The sequence below is a fragment of the Bradysia coprophila genome (genome assembly GCF_014529535.1).
Source record: "Bradysia coprophila strain Holo2 chromosome IV unlocalized genomic scaffold, BU_Bcop_v1 contig_106, whole genome shotgun sequence".
In the NCBI taxonomy this organism is placed as follows: Eukaryota; Metazoa; Arthropoda; class Insecta; order Diptera; family Sciaridae; genus Bradysia; species Bradysia coprophila.
The window spans coordinates 4,736,550-4,752,732 of record NW_023503372.1 but is presented as its reverse complement, the minus strand read 5'-3'; the positions used below and the strand labels follow the sequence as shown (position 1 = coordinate 4,752,732).

General features: G+C 36.1%; 4 protein-coding genes across 6 annotated transcripts in view; 2 read left to right on the top strand and 2 right to left on the bottom strand.

Moving 5' to 3' along the window:
• Window positions 1-328: 328 nt before the first annotated feature.
• Window positions 329-1,331, bottom strand: LOC119071093 (uncharacterized protein C16orf52 homolog A). Its single transcript, XM_037175736.1, has 3 exons — window positions 1,120-1,331; window positions 829-1,041; window positions 329-688 (listed from the first exon to the last, which is right to left on the bottom strand). The coding sequence occupies exons 1-3, from the start codon at window positions 1,220-1,222 to the stop codon at window positions 501-503; spliced, it is 504 nt and encodes a 167-aa protein (XP_037031631.1). The 5' UTR covers window positions 1,223-1,331; the 3' UTR covers window positions 329-500.
• A 246-nt stretch (window positions 1,332-1,577) lies between these two features.
• LOC119071091 (uncharacterized protein DDB_G0280315) lies at window positions 1,578-2,325 on the top strand. Its single transcript, XM_037175734.1, has 2 exons — window positions 1,578-1,992; window positions 2,052-2,325. Exons 1-2 carry the CDS (start codon window positions 1,684-1,686, stop codon window positions 2,262-2,264), a joined length of 522 nt encoding a protein of 173 aa, XP_037031629.1. The 5' UTR covers window positions 1,578-1,683; the 3' UTR covers window positions 2,265-2,325.
• A 4,830-nt stretch (window positions 2,326-7,155) lies between these two features.
• On the top strand, window positions 7,156-16,127 carry LOC119071087 (protein spaetzle-like). 2 transcript variants are annotated; one of them, XR_005086590.1, is made up of 4 exons: window positions 7,156-7,369; window positions 7,575-7,999; window positions 8,066-8,553; window positions 16,116-16,127. XR_005086590.1 is itself a non-coding variant. In XM_037175729.1 (3 exons), exons 1-3 carry the CDS (start codon window positions 7,313-7,315, stop codon window positions 8,244-8,246), a joined length of 663 nt encoding a protein of 220 aa, XP_037031624.1. In that variant the 5' UTR covers window positions 7,156-7,312; the 3' UTR covers window positions 8,247-8,586. The 2 variants fall into 2 exon arrangements, 1 of the variants encoding a protein (XP_037031624.1); XM_037175729.1 differs by lacking the exon at window positions 16,116-16,127 and having other exon boundaries at window positions 8,066-8,586.
• Window positions 12,809-16,183, bottom strand: part of LOC119071056 (formin-like protein) — a 38,398-nt gene continuing 35,023 nt past the window's right edge. Inside the window, exon 10 of one of the 2 annotated variants that reach the window (XM_037175676.1) lies at window positions 12,809-13,450. In XM_037175676.1, the coding sequence (XP_037031571.1) occupies window positions 13,238-13,450 (213 nt within the window). In that variant the 3' untranslated portion in view covers window positions 12,809-13,237. The remainder of the gene's footprint in view (window positions 13,451-16,183) is intronic. The other variant, XR_005086588.1, reaches the window with a different exon arrangement.

Genomic DNA, 16,183 nt, shown 5'->3' with positions numbered 1-16,183 from the left:
TCAGTAGCTCCTAATTAACCTTGGTTACTGCTGTGACCACGAATGCAGATTAAAGAAATTGAATTGTTCAGCGCGAAGAGGGAAGAGCTTCACCCTATTCCTATATTCAGGTACGGTTGCTTCAACTGTGACCTTATACTTACCATTCTAAGGCTTCCTGCGAATACGCAGATTATACATGACAGAGCAATTGGAAATTAAATGGAAATCAAGCGGAAATGTATTAATGATGCACCAAGGTCAATTCAGAAATGTGGCACAATTAACTACCGGGTAAAAGAGCTTCACCCCAATGTAGTTCGATTTTACAACGATTAAAACAGTGCAATGGACTGATACACTTCTCACGATTTATTATTCACATTCATTTCCATAAAAAAGAATATTTTTACAATTTGTAAACTAGAGTTAACTCGATGCGTAATACCTAATTCTTAAAATGATAAAGAGATTCAATTGGATCAACAAAAGAAAAACCAGAAACAAAAACAAAAATTAATTTAAAAATGAGGTAGACAAACCTTTCCGGCAAACAGCTCCGAAACAACGGTTATCCACAGAGCTAATACAAACATGATGTACGACAGACCAACTTGATGGCTATTTGGTAACTGGTAGGGCTGGCCGCCGATCTCGTCTATGTGAAATCCGAGTGGGAATATTACGGCCGCCGTACAGAATAGTACCACTGAAAATATCGTTCACAAATATTAGCACTATCACCTCAGGACAGGTGAGGTCAGATGAAAATCTTCTGAGTCCACTGTCTCGGTAAATCCGTATACCGATAGTCTGTTCACGTCAGAATCGAATGTCTTTAGTACTTACTTGCTGTGAATCCTACCCATCTTGCATAGGGTATAACATCCCGGTCCCAGTTACTGCTCGCCAGTAAAATAATCGTTGTCGTAATACAAATACAGCCGACAAATATACAAATCAATGCCAGTAGCCATTCTGGTTGTAGTTCGGGTGTGAAGCAAACTTGGGGTCTATTATGCAGTGTCATGCATGTCCACATCAGGCCGAGTCTGGTTTCTCCTGTAAAAATGGAGTGAAATGATTCGAGAGTAGACGGGCGAAACCTTGGTAAAAGACTGGTCTTTTGTTAATATTTACCCCCTACGTCTGTAACGATCCAATCTGGCATAGACAAGCTAATTATAGCGAAAACGTCTGCTGCCATGAAAAGAGTGGCACTGATTGTCGTCAATTTGTCCATTGTTTTGGTAACTAATTTGGTTTCTTGTTTTTATTTACGAGATTCATTTACAATTTACTGAATACAAAAATGTTAATTTGACAGAGTCGATATTTAGGCTAGTATTCAGAAGTTGGTCATCCTGTCTGTAAGCCCCAACAGAAATATTTGTTGGTGGAGCGATCGGAGCGATTGAATAAGTGATGCTTGAGATGTTGCATATTCAAATGTTAGAAAGAGCTCAGAAGGAGTCCTTTCGGTCCTATGTTGACCTTCGGAAAGGTTGTCTATTTACTGCCAAAGTGGAATCTTTCAATCTACTGATCAAAAGAAAATATTGACTGGGATTGATTTAATTGACTTTCATATGATTGTCAAAACTGTCAAACGTCAAAATCTTTTCAAATAAAAACATTTTTCTGTTTTGAATTTTGGAACAATTTATTTGTTTTTGCATCGCAAGACAACTTTCCTTTAAAGTCATGAGCACAGACCAAACGGCAAATACACCGACAGACGGTGGATTCATCGCATTTTCTAACGATAACCCACCGTCAAATTGGCGCAAAACACCATTCAAATCAACACAAAATAATTCTCCCCACCAAAACCGTCACGACCAATTCAGTCCGTTTCACGGCAGCCCGCAGGGATTCAGCAGTCCGATCTATCATCAACGAAATTTCAATGGAAATCGCCGGCAAAGTGGAAATTCGTATGGAGATCGGTTTAGAGGAAATCAGAGTCATAGCAGAGGGAATAATTGGAGAAATCGCAATGACAACAGACGGGTGAGTCACGATGAAATTTTCTCCTAGTTTTCGGGTTGTATTAATCTCCAGTTTTGCAGCCCAACAACAATCGAAGCTTCAACAGAAATGAATCGGTTGACATATCGGAGTACTTCCATCCGTCGATGATACAAGATCCTTGGAGACATCTGCTACCAAAACCGTTCGAAACGAGCACAGTGATTGACAAAAATTGTGAAGACACTGGTTCCGAGACAAAGGAAGAAGATGAACCGGGTGGTGGTAGTAGCAGTAGTAGTCCATCTACGTAAAATACTTATACTGAAAATATCGGTAAAATGTACAAACGTGAGGCTGTAATGAAATAAATAAACGAGTGGAGCAAGTCCCTGTAGCTTGTTCATTCCTGATATCATTTCTTGGTTCCTGATTTTAAAGATTCCAGATTATGAGGCTTCCGGATTTTTTTGTTTGGATTTTAGAATTCCGGATTTTAGCTCTCCGGAATTTGTACGATAACCAATTTCCGTCTATACAAAGAAAATTTCACACCAAAAATTTGATCCACAATGTCTGCCACTTTGTGACGCAAAAAAATGTCGTTTCGGTCGATGTTAGAAAATACCTCTTAACTCACTTCCCAGCAGGGACTATTTTGAGGAAATTTTTTCCTATTTTTATATTTTTCCCAATTTTTCCTATTTTTCTTAATTTTCCTAATTTTTCCTATTTTCCTTAATTTTGCAGCTATGCTAGTTGGCTTCACAACAAGCAAACACGTTCGATAAAAGCAGTCCACGATTCCCTCCATTTTCGAACGAAACTGATAGCTGAGTGGTCCATCAATTTTTATGCTTTTTCGAAAAGTAAAGGTTGAAGGAATTTTCCGTTTTAATGATTTTTGGTTGTCAACAATTTGATTTGATGTGATGGAGTCATGGTCAACTTCACTGTTGCATTTTTTGTCAACTTAATTTTGATTTTCCTTTCGAAAACTGTTAGGTTCTTCACCCCATCGAAAATATTTTGTTTTGTTGTATTTTGAATATCGTAAAAACGACAAAGAAATACAGTGGTCGCTTTCAAAAATTGTGCAGTTTTAAACTACTGTACACTTTCATTGCAACTACTGGTGATGAGTTAAACGGTTTCCGTGATGAAAATCTATAGTCGAAATCAAATAAAAAACAACAGAGAATGTGACCACGACAACACATTGAATAAAATCAACCTTACTTTTCGTTAAAATCATAAAAATTGATGGAACAATTAACCGGCATCGGGGAATCTGTCACACACGATCATAGTATGGGCACACCATCAATTTGTATGAAGTGCCAGATTACCCTACGTCCAATGTCTCACAAAGTAGTTTTTTTTACATAGAATTGTTTATTTCGACTTAAGGTCAGAAACTAATTTGGAAAAAAAAGAAAATTTTGAAAATTAAAGAAAATTGGGAAAATATGGAAAATAGGAAAAATTAAGAAAAACAGAAAAATTTGGAAAATAAAAAAAATAGGAAAATAGGAAAAATAAGGAAAACAGGGAAAATTTTCCTCAATCTTTTTCCAATTTTCACTATTTTTTTCCCTGTTTTCCTTAATTTTCCCGATTTTCCCTATTTTCTCTATTTTCCTTATTTTTCCAATAATTTTCCCCAAAATAGTCACTGCTTCCCAGGCATCCCATGTAATCTGCTATAACGCATGTGTCTTGGACGATTGATTAGCTACAATCGAAAGTGCCTATCGTCAATCGTCCTCGACAGGTACGTGTGTAATTTGTCATGGAAAGGGAAGAAAACTCAAGTAGAATCCAAAATTTACCTAATTTTCATCATGCATTTGCATAATGGTGTTCTTAAATGGGTTTACATCCATGGTAACTTCAAGAATCCCTAGTTACCAAAGAAGAACAGATTTCCAGAAGTTTTGTTCGTCTTCAAAACGCAACTAGCAAGTTTACAAAAAAAAAAATCAGAAGTGCACAATGCAATTTTTCATAGATATAATGCATCAATTGTCCATTTCTACCAAAAACACTTATGTATTCCAAAATCTAGAGGCAGAATAACCAAGTCTTATCATGGGCCTCTATCTTGTCAGATGCATTGAAAAGTGTTTTTAGCCTGTCACAGACGGCAAGCATATTAAAAGTTTACTATCTGATCTATTACTTCATTTGATCGAAGATTTTCAGAGATTGGTTTCAGAAATCTTTTACTTCATTTGTTTTGAACACGATTGTTGCTATATAAGACCTCATTTGGCAGAGTTTGTCGTTTATTATTGCTGTCGTTGTCGATAACAGATGACAGCCGTCTGTAACAGGTAAGCCGCTGAAGCAGTACGTGCCTTGTAAAGATTCTCTATGGATGTCATGTTAGTTGGGCCAGTAAAAATTCGTGTTTACACTTAATTGAAACAAATCTATCATACTAGAAGGATTTTGCCAAGGTAAATATAACACTATATCTGGTGGACTCACGCCCTATCCTATCCATGTGAATTATCTATTAGAACATAGATGTCGCTAGTGGTTGAAATTTTTTTAGAATCACGATTGTGACTTACGCATGTGACGTATGAGAACTGTGTTATAACACCATATCTACCTCAGATTTAGCATATCATTCAGTCGACTCGTACGAAAATTCGCAAGCCGACCACCAATTTAGTATTTAGACGTGTGACAGGTCGTCTGAACTGAACTGAAAAATGGGAAATTGTTTTGCATTTTTTCACAATGCGTCTTGTGGGATTACGCATTTTATAAAGAAAGTCCGATATTTTTGAACCTAAATTCTGCGCTACGCATCAGAAATAAAACTTTTCCCGAAATCGGATGTCGTTATTCCCGTGCGGCTATACCCTACACAAAATATTATTTTGACTTAGAACCACTGGAAAAAATTTGTTTACATTTTTCGATACAAAATTCGAAAACCTCATTTTTGGGCCATTGTAAAGCTGTTTTCATCAACCTGACTCACCCACCTCCCCTTATTAGCCTGAAAATGTTTTTGTCATGAGGCCACATGTTTTTATTTTTGATGTAATGAATTACTTCCAAAGCTGTTTAACTGCCTACCTATCACATGCAAAAGTTGAATTTCGCATAAAAATTCACAAAAAAACACCGAAAATACTCTTGAAGTAATCGATCATTTTCGCATGGGGGAAATTGATGTGTAATGTTTAATTTTCGCATGGAGCAGGCAGTAAACTCTTATACTGAACGAAAGAAGTAACAGGCTCGATGGAATGGTAAGATGGCAATATATTTTCTGTTTGTACAAGATTACCCACTTCTCCCTTTTCTTTTCATAATTTGTTTAAAGAAAAACCTTGTCCTGCTCTCATGAAAATATGTATACCTTGTTGAGCGACTGATGAGATCAGAAGGTAATCTTTTTAAATATTCCACCTGCATGGATATAAGCCGCAATAAAAATGGGTATGAAATGTGTACATAGACAAGGTAATACATTTTTTCACCAGCTATTTGTTTAAAGTTTATTAAATCCTTTGTACCCGTTATACCTGTCGCAAACGACAAAAGGATTAAAATTGTCTGTTCCTTCAACGTTTTAGAAAATAACAGGTTTTTCACTAATTGAAAGAGACGACACAAAACCTCTAAACGTATATGCACGTATAACATTTACAATTATGAATGCTGCCAAATACATCTAATGACAAAGAGTGATACACAACAATATGAAGCGCAGTGAAGGCACCAATAGAACCGTAATTACATTTTCAGTTGTAAAGACAATAATTAAATATAATAGAAGTCAAATATGGCTATAACGATTTCACACCCGCTGAAAATGAAAGTCTCAAAAATCGAAGAAGTTAATAGAAATTATTACCATGAGATTATGTTTTCCACTCTTTGGAGACTTTCATTTTACATTTAGGAACTTCTATAAACCATTTCTTTTAAATCTGAAATTCACCTCTCGCTCACTTCACATTTTGTCGATTGGTACATAGGAAATAGGATTACCCAATACAGTCGAATGCGCAATGAGTTCTAACATATTAATTGGTCAAAAAGTCTATAAATAAGTGCGACAGAAACTGAAAATTTTCCGACATTCAGTATCGAATTTGCGATTCGCACTCATTTCCAATTTTTAGTTTCTATGAAAACACCCATTTCCAGAATCGTAAGCCTTAGTGACTTATTATTGACCAGGATATTCTTTAAATCACCGTGAAACCATGTCACATTTTTGGTCAAATTAATTGGAATGTAGGTCATGTCGTCTGCTACATTTTTCTTCATTCGGCCAAAAATGTGCCATCAAGGCTTTACGGTGAGAAATCTATTTAAAGAATGTATGGGACCGAGATTAATCGAAAAGGTCCGGTAATTTCCATTAGACTGATTTTCATTTTATTATTCAAAGAGATTCTGTTACTTCTTTGGATCAGTTTTGATTAGTTTCATTATGCCAGATATTATAAGGATGGAGCTGAACGATTATTGCATTTGAGTAAGACTTTCGACCTAGAACCTAAGAAGTTCTTTCAAATAAGCAGATTTATCGATGCATACATTCCGATGGCTCTACTGTGTTCAACCCTTTCGTAAATGAGAGATTGATCACCGATCATTCTTTTGGTGAGAATCAAGAGTTAACATAAATAGTTAAGTGCGTCTATTCCACTCAACAAAAAGTACTTCGTGAGAGAGCAAACTGTCAAATAAACAAAGAAAAAATTGAAAAAATTCAATTTTGTCTCTCACACGGAGTCCTTTTTTGGTAAGAGGAAACTATGCATTAGATACATTAGATACTCTTGATCAACGAGCACGCTCGCTATCTCAATTTATAACTCAGGAAATTTTAAGAGAACGAAAAGCAGAAGTAAAAAATCGTATACGAAAACAAGGCAGCATCAATAATCGCAATTGAAACACTCATTTACGATGTGAAACATGTGACTCAGAATCTTTTTACATAATTGGTTTTTTGCATAAATTAATGTAGAATGTGTGGTCGTTAACGTTAACTTCAAATATTCTTTTAAGAAATGAAATGTTTGTATGACTGAAAAACACCACCGTTCAAATACGCACACAGTCAAAAAAAAGGTAAAATATACACCACTAACTCCCTGTCTAAAGTGCACTTGCTGTATAGTACATACTCATCTCTATATCCATCCCTACCAAGATTTTTTTTTACCTGTTGCTTTATGAGAATTTTTCGACAGGTCAGTTTGTTGACAGAGCTTCACGTGAATGGACAACCACTGGCGATTGTGTTTATTTACCACACGTTTTCAAATAATTCTGTTTATACTGTGAAACAAGGTGAAAATTAAAAGTGACAAAAATCAACATGAACTGGAATATTTGGACCATATGGATGTTAACATCGTCACTGCTACTCATGAAGGTGAGTAGTTTATGTAATTTCGGTCTGGATTTCAGTGTTTTATCGTGACTTTTTGGGAAAACTGTTTGAAACGGCATAATGGTGCATCCAGAGGCCTAAGTGCATAATATATTAGAATAGGCGTTTAAACACCCTGCTTCAGTAATAATACTGTGCAACTTCAGCCACATCAAAAATGCTAAAATTTGGATTCAATTTTTCGTAGGAAACAACTGCCACGCCGTTAATGAATTTTGCCGGTAACAAAATTGGTGGAAACAATAAAGTGCAAGCCTACACCGGCGTCCGATTTCGTGACGAGGACTACGATGCCTCCGGATTCGATCCATCTGAAGACGTGCACAAATGCGCTAAAGGATCAACATTCTGTGAAAAAATCGAAAATTATCCGTCCACGGAGGTTACGTCAATATTGAGCGAGACGAACAAATATTCGGAATTGTTCGGTAGCGATTCGGTAAATACGATGACGATCAGCAACCGATTCGGTGAAGAAGACGACGAGGAACAATTGTGTGAGAGTCAAATAAGATTGGTGTATCCACAAGCGGGACTGACTCGGGACAACACATGGAGGTATATCGTCAATCAACAGAACTACACCCAAGGCATAAGGGTTGATGAGTGTGTGTAAGTACATTGATTTCGCTCAGTTGCATTTGCGCAATCAATTACCCATTTTTTGCTTTGTTTCAGGCATACACGACAGTGTAACATGATGCATCAATTACCGTTCGGACTTAAGTCACATTGCAAACAGAAATACGTTTACCGTCAATTGGTAGCGATAGATGAGGATGGTTACACCGTCAAAGATCTGTTCAAGATACCTTCCTGTTGTCAATGCGTTCTAATTCGTACGCACGGAAGATTCTGAACGTTTTCATAGACAATATGCGAGCAGGGACATCGTCAATTGGTAAAGACTGACGAGTACTATGGAAATCTCCATCAAGGACCTGACCTGTTGTCAACACGCGTTTCGATGCGATTACCTCCGAGGATTTTAATAGTTTTCATCGACAGCAAATAGAAATTTTTATTTATTTTTCAAAAATAATTAATCCTTTTGAACGATCGAAATTATTGGGTCGTTTACTCAATCACCGTTCTCAGTGCTCCGATATTTGGAGTCACTTTAAATAGCCAATTTACATTGATGAAATCGATTAGGCAGAAAATATGTTTTGTGGAATTTAGAAATTAAATTTCTTTGCAACAGAATTGTCGTTTATCGTTTTTATTTACTGCACAAAAATCAACAAGGTCAAGGTTGCGACTTTTTTCACTTTTCCCGCTCTAATTATGAAAATGGCTATTAGGAATTATTTGTCCTTTATTGCGTATTTTACCTTGGATTTACTATTTAATTCGATTCAACCATTAAACTTTCTACTTAAGAACTCTGAATCTGAGCGGATACACATGTTACATTGACATAACAAAACTAGTACAAAGCGGACCATTCGGTAGAGATGTATTAGCCGAGGTTTTTTTGAAGCCCGGTTGGAACGAAGCCCGGCCGAAAATGCGTTCTACGGATTTTTAGCAGTAAAACTTCTTTATCAACGGGTTTCACTTATTTATCAGAAATTGCTTCATTTGCAGTACAACAGTATATGCAAGTCGATTTTTAAAAGAAAAATAAAATTCGGGTTGCCCAAATCTTGTTTCATAAAATTCGATCTGAACCGGCCCGAACACACATCTCTAACATTCGATACTAGTGACGAGTTTTGCTTCTATGAATTTACGAGAGCCAAAGGGTAGTAAAATGAAAAAATCCTCTCTGTATCCAAATACAATTTTCCCGGTAGCCAAAAACGTAGATATGACTTCCAGCCGTTTTCCCGGATTTCCGTGGATACACATTTTTTGCAACATCGGAGCGTTTTTTATTAGTTTTGAAAACTTAGTTTTCTAATAGGTTCAATGTGTATGTCTTACTTACTTACTTAACAGCCATTTTTAACCTAAGCGGGTTTTGGCTGATTCCACAACAGCATTTCGCCATCTTTGACGATCCTCAGCAATAACTTTCCAATTGCGAATACCCAGCTCACGTAGGTCCTCTTCCACGCAGTCAATCCACCTTTTCTTCGGGCGGCGTCTGGGCCTAGTGCCGTCAAATTAGCTCACAAAAACTTTCTTTGCCACTCTATCATCGTTCATGCGGATCACGTGACCCACCCATCTTAGTCGCGCCGCTTTGATGACACTAACAATGTTTTCGGCACCAAAAATTTCCATAAGCTCGCTATTTGTTCTGATTCGCCACGTATCGTCCACTTTGACTGGTCCACAGAGAGAGCGTTGAATTTTTCTTTCGATACACCTCAGCCTGTTTTCTTGATTTACTGTTAAAGTCCAGGTTTCGCAGGCATAAGTGGCAACACCACTAACCAGAGTTTTGTATAGCCGATACTTCGTGGTAATGTTTAGTAGATTGCTTCTGAAGAGTTGTTGCATAAAAACACCTACTAGATTGCACCATTCGGGTTTTCAGTTCTAGATCGAGCAACGTTGTGACCAAGATATTGGAAAGATTGGACGACCTCAAAAGTATACTCATTCATAGTCATGTTTTGTCCAATTCTGGATCCCTGACTCCTGTCTAGTACGAGGTTTTTGGTTTTGTCTTCGTTAATCACCAATCCAACTTTCTTTGCCTACTCGTCCATTTCCACCAGACTTTCTTTCACCTTGATTGTGCCTCTACCCAAGAAGTCCGTGTCATCCGCAAAAGCCGTCAATTGTTTGGATGTGTTAAAAATTGCTCCAGTCCAGTTAATTGACAGTGCTCTAGCTACTTTTTCTAATGCCAAGTTGAAGAAAAGAGTAGATAAGTAATGTGTACGTCTGGAAGCTCCTAACTGAAATGAATTACCTCACCTTATATCTGTCTTTTGACCCAAGCTTGACTCAATAAAATTTACTGACTAGAATTAACCCATCTAATCAGGTCTGTCTGACCGAAAATGGAACCTGATTTTGACCGGAGCCCGAATTAGGATTCCAGGTTCAATCTGGCCTGAACCACAATTTTCAATCTCGGATTCGATCTGAACCTGAAATGGTTCAACCTTAACCAGATATTCAGGCTAAGGTCAGGTTGAACCCGAAATTGAAAATCGAGCTTGTTCCGAAGCTGATTCAAAAGTTTCTTAATTACCTCAAAAATTTAGCTGTTGAACAAGCCAAAAGTCTGAATAATTGAAAGGAATGATTCCCTATGAATCTGAAAGGATCAACTCAGGCTGTAATTGAATGAACCTATGAGAAATCCGTAAATTAGCGTAGAACTAACACACTGCAAAACACACAGAAAATAAACATGAAATCACAGAACAAGCGAGACCATTACGTAGTGCGTAGACTGCTTCCATGGTTTTGTGATAATGGATGTGCTCCACATTGTGTACCGACCAAAAATATTGGAATGAACAAACGCTTCTTTAAAAAAATGATTCAGGAAACTTGGGCCAAAAAATGTTGTTCCAATGTCTTGGTCCTTCTACAATTTGTAGATAAGTCATAACTGAAAGAATTGGCTCGGATCAATAAATTTCAGATTTGTGTTCAATCGACAGATACAGTCGACTTTCCACACGTTACACTGTTGTGGTTTGTATCATATGCAGTCTTTATTCAATCTATTGCCGGAGTAAATAAACGTTCTAATGTTTAAGCACCAAAATATATATTTTTCTTCTAAGTAAAAACTGAACAAATATACAAAGTCGTAATACATTATGTAACAAATTAAAAAATTAAAATTATCAAATAGATTGGCTTAAGTAAACCACTTACTACAATATTCCATTTTTAATTAAAAACCAAATCATCAGCTACTGCTTCACTATAATGGGATCCTTTATTGAAAAATGAATCGTCCACAAGTTATAAAATCGAATAATCGGTAATCGGTTTAGAAAAGTCGAGAGAAACAATAGGACTAGAAGGTGCAGGAGATGTTCTCTATGAAATTGTCTGGAGTTTATGATGTTGGAGCATAATCGTGATCCGTTCTCTGATAAAATAGATTTGAATGAGAAACAATTTTCTGGAAAAATCCTTGGACGATTTTCCGGGGATTTTCTTGGCAGAGGATTTCCTTTGCTGAGTTTAAATAATTTTGAACTTGCATGGGTCTTCTGGCATTTTCTAGAAATTTGGAACTGAAGGATTTTTACGAGTCACTACGTTTATCAGTCCTTCGGCCGTGGTGCTGATATGATAAAATGCCGTTACGTCGGTCTCGTTCTCCTACTCATGTCTCCTATTTTTGTTTTTAAGTTTAATTGCTATTTCACTTTTAAATTTTCAACGTAGATCCCGATATTCATCAATGGGTTCGAATTACACTTAGTTAAGAACGCGCTGCAAGCGTGAGTGATCGTAGTGACAGCTGTTTTGTATGAAAATTCCATTTTTTTTACAGTGCCAACTTCCAGTTTCACTACTCTATTTAGAGTACCAGTCAAGCTTGAAGTGCGTTGTTAGAACGCCTTCATATCTGTAATGTAATTACGCAACGGGGTTCAAAGAGTTCAACGACTGCAAAGACAAGGCACTGAACCGATTCGACAATTCAGAATTTGAATTTTGATTGAATGTGTGGGTGAACAAATGAATCGAAAAACTAACTTTAGCGCTTACTTATATGAGAATATTGTGAATGGGAGTGATTCAAAACTGCGTCAGTTACACCCTTCTCAATTTTCATCACCACACTAATCGATGCCCGGTGAGAGTAGCCATTAACCTTTGCGGCTAGTTGAGTGATCTCGACATAACATCATAGAAGTTGAAAGTAGATGCCCAGCAAAATTATTAAGGTCAAGGATTGATTCTTAAGAGAAACGTTGAATTCTCATCACAAAGATATTGTCAATTTCAACAAAAGATTTTCATTTATTTCCCTTCAAAATTCGTGTGATTTTTGCGTTTCTAAATATGGATAGCAAAATGACAATGACTTAAACAGGATTAAGTGAAATAAACGATTTTTATGACTAACATACCACATGGTTCCAAGCTCGATAGGTTCTCTGTCTCTCCTCTCACTTAAAATACGTTAAAACGAAATTTGTACAAAAATTTTCTTTATAAAAAAATTAATTTTCTGGTGGACATTGCATTTCGTTGCTTTTTTTGGTTCCATAAGCAAAGTTTTCCTATTGCGGTGTGCATCTTGTGCTCAATGTTAATGTAAGGCTGTGTGTAAACCATGCAATTTTTGATGCAGGGAATAAGTTTCTTTCTGTGTCTGTGTCGTGAATTTCGTTTTATTTTATTTTTTAAATTTATTTTACAATCCGAAACGGTTCACAGTTTGTGTGTTGGTTTATTCCACCAAATGTTAATATTGCGACTTTCAGTTCTTTAACGAGATTTTTTTTTTGGTTTTTTTGTTTTGTTTAAATTTGTTTTTTTTATATATAAAAATGCAAAAAAGTTTTGTGCGCTTGGGTCAAGCATTAAATTCATTTCTTCATTTTATTTACTTTTCAATTGCCTTCAACAAGAACTTGTAAAGAGGAATTGAATTTTTAATAAGAAATGTTGTCATGGAATGCGTAAATTTACCTAATAGTCCTTCGATCATTCATTTTTTTTGTTCTCATTAAATTTCATTTGATTACTTTAAAAACAGATATCACATTCGGTATAAAAATTCTTATCGATTAATTGTTTCAATAAAAAAGAAAAATTTTTAGATTTCCTTAATTCAGGACCATTCATTGTGTGAGACCCTGCAGAAAATTATTTTTTTTGTTCCATATGTTGAATCCATTTCCATATGGATGGACTTAAGAGATATAATACATTTTCGATCAACATAATCACTGGAATTCATTTCAAATGCTACATCTCAATTTCCTCCATTGTCCGCGACAATCGATTATTATCGATGCGACGGCGTTGACTCCGGCGAACGGCATCGGCACGCCGGTATGGTTCACTTTTCAGTCCCAACAATATGTCCTCTAATGCACCGTTGTACACTTCGTCCTGTTGCAAGAGTTTCTTTTCACGGACTGCGTTCGTTTTGTTCTTCAATTCATTTATGACGGCGTCCTGAATGCGTGATGGTGATGGAAAGAATGAAAATAGAGAAAAGAGAGAAAAAAAAAGTTGAAGGGTGATTTGTATCGGATTGATTTGAATTTTGGCTCAAAATTGACGGTAAAAATTTTTGTGATTTTTTCCATTTTGCGTCAAGATGTTCGAGTTTCAAAATTTTGAAGAAATTGAAGAATTTTTAAGATTTCTGTTTTGAATCAAGAGTCCAACAGATTCCAAGAATCAGTGACGTTTTTGGGAAAACATTTTCCAGTATTTTCCTAAATTTTCTCTAATTTCACAAAAACATTTTTTTTGTAAAATTGAAGAAAATATGGAAAAAGCTTTCCTAAAAATAGTCCCTGCTAAGCATACAGTCGACGTCAGTGAGTTTGCTTGAACTGTTGCTTGAACTCATACAACAAAAATGCTTTATAGTGCTAGAAACAGCTGAAGCAAATTCATGTCTAAATTTCACTGACGTTGACTGTACTACGTTTACGATTGGTCGAATGACATTTCTAGTGAGAAAAGTGCAGCACTTTCTCTTCTGTGTGGAGAAAATATAGCTTTTCTCAATTGAACTGTCACTTTGCTTCAAAAATGGTATGGCGAACTGATGTTTTCGTTTCTTGTAGAAAGACGGTTTTTGCACATCATGAAAATCGTTGTGCTCTCCTCTGGGGAAAATGAGAAATTCCAACTCGAGCGAAACATCACTTTTCTTGAAATTTCCTATTTTCTCGTCGAAAAATGTTGTCTAAACGTTCAATCTCGTTCAATTTTTCTATGGTTTCCTATTACTATGAAAGCTGTCACGCAAACTGATTGAAAACGGAGACAAAACGAAGTGGCTGCGATTCAATCTTTAATTCCACGAATGTAAAGGAACGTTTTAACACTTTTCCTCTCCTGCATAGTTTTCTCTTTGAAGTGTTTTAGAGATAAAGTGACACTTTTTCGAGAGAGACGAATTTTACGAGTCAGAAAGGAGGATTGGAATTTACTTCAAATTTCTGGTAAAATCGAAAAATCACAAAAACTTTCCCATTCAATCATAATATCGATGTTACGAAAAAATAATTTTGTTTATTAAAAAAATGTTATACACAAAACCACAACCAATCGAAGCACTTAAAAACCTTAATAGTTCTTTGAATGATAAGTCTAATTCGGAGTTTCATTGCAACATCAAAATTGAATCAAATGACGTCGATCATCTCACTACCGGAGTCGGTTGTTATAGAAAATTTAACAAATTTATTACTTTATTGCTTGGAAACAAACATTGTCGAGGACTCATTAAGGAAATTATTAATTTTACTCTGTGTTACTACCGAAAAACGTACTACAGAAACTGAATTCGAAACTAGCTTCGTGTTTAAACATGAGAACTCTTCACTGTACAACATGCAGCCTAAAGTAAATGGTTAGTGTAAGATATCTAAATATACAAAATTTTATTATAAGTGGGTGGGTAAGTGGAGTCATGCTTTTGAAAACTACTTAATTATTGCTAATGTTAATGACTCATTCATGGGGAAAATTACTTTGGTATAAAATAGTATGTTCGGTCCGGAAAGAACAAATCTAGCACCGGAACTAATTCTCCTTAATTTTAAAATTGGACTCTTTAGAAATCGAGCTTGATTAGTTTTTTATGTAAATTTATACAAATGACCAGATAACACGCAGTGATTGAATACATTGAATAATACGTAATTCTACGTGTCAACCGCGCAAATACGATGAACGAAGAAAATTCAAGAGAATTCAGAAATTTTTCAGACAATTATAGGGCAAGTCTGGTGAGTTTTTTTTACCATTTTCTCTATGGCGACATCTATGCATTTTCATAATTGAATTTACGATTCAACATAGAATTAGCACCCTTTTTCTAGTGGCGCCACTCATGCTTTCATAGCTGAATACGGATCGACATAAACTAACGGCCTGCTCCATCTTTCTATTTTTGTGGGCATGGGTAAAAACTCACCTCATATTATTACCGGAAATCAGGGAAATTAGGGATATTTTTGGAAAAGCACTTCCTCAGCTTTTCCTGATTTTTCCCATTTCTTAAAATATTTTCTTGATTTTCTCAAAAAGTTTTTGGGAATTACTTGAAAAAATGAGGGAAAATTCGGGAAAATGTTTTCCCAGAAACAGATGTCGCCGAAAATACAACAGGCAACCCCAACAAGCGAATCCTTGTCTACTGTTGATTACATGAATTCAGGTTGATTTTTAAACAAACTACTCAAGTGATGCATTATGTTTCCGACTGCGGATAACATCAAATAGTTCAATTAGAGTCGTAAGAATCATAGACCGGGTGCCAACGTGCATATCTGTCCCTCATAAGGCCAAGGGTTGAAATCTTTGTCGAATTATTACGAAGAACATTTGTTCGATTAAATCTGGGGCCTAGTGTGTATTGCTGTCACACCTTAGTAGAAAATGCAAATTGGTCTTTATAATTTCTTTGAAAAAATGAAAGGCATAATCGAGCATGTCCGAGTTTACCATATGGCCGGTTCAGCCCTGCCGAAATATGTAGGGCTCAAAATTAAAAGTCATAGAACAAATTGTTTCTCATATTGGATATTGCAACAGTTTGACGAAGGTTTCCAATAGCGGTCTCATGAAGGACTGATAAGCCACCAGGGCCAACTTTAAGGGAATTAAATTCGTAAAAATTCTTATATTGTTCCAGCGATTGTAGCTAAGATTGCTTATTGAAATAGC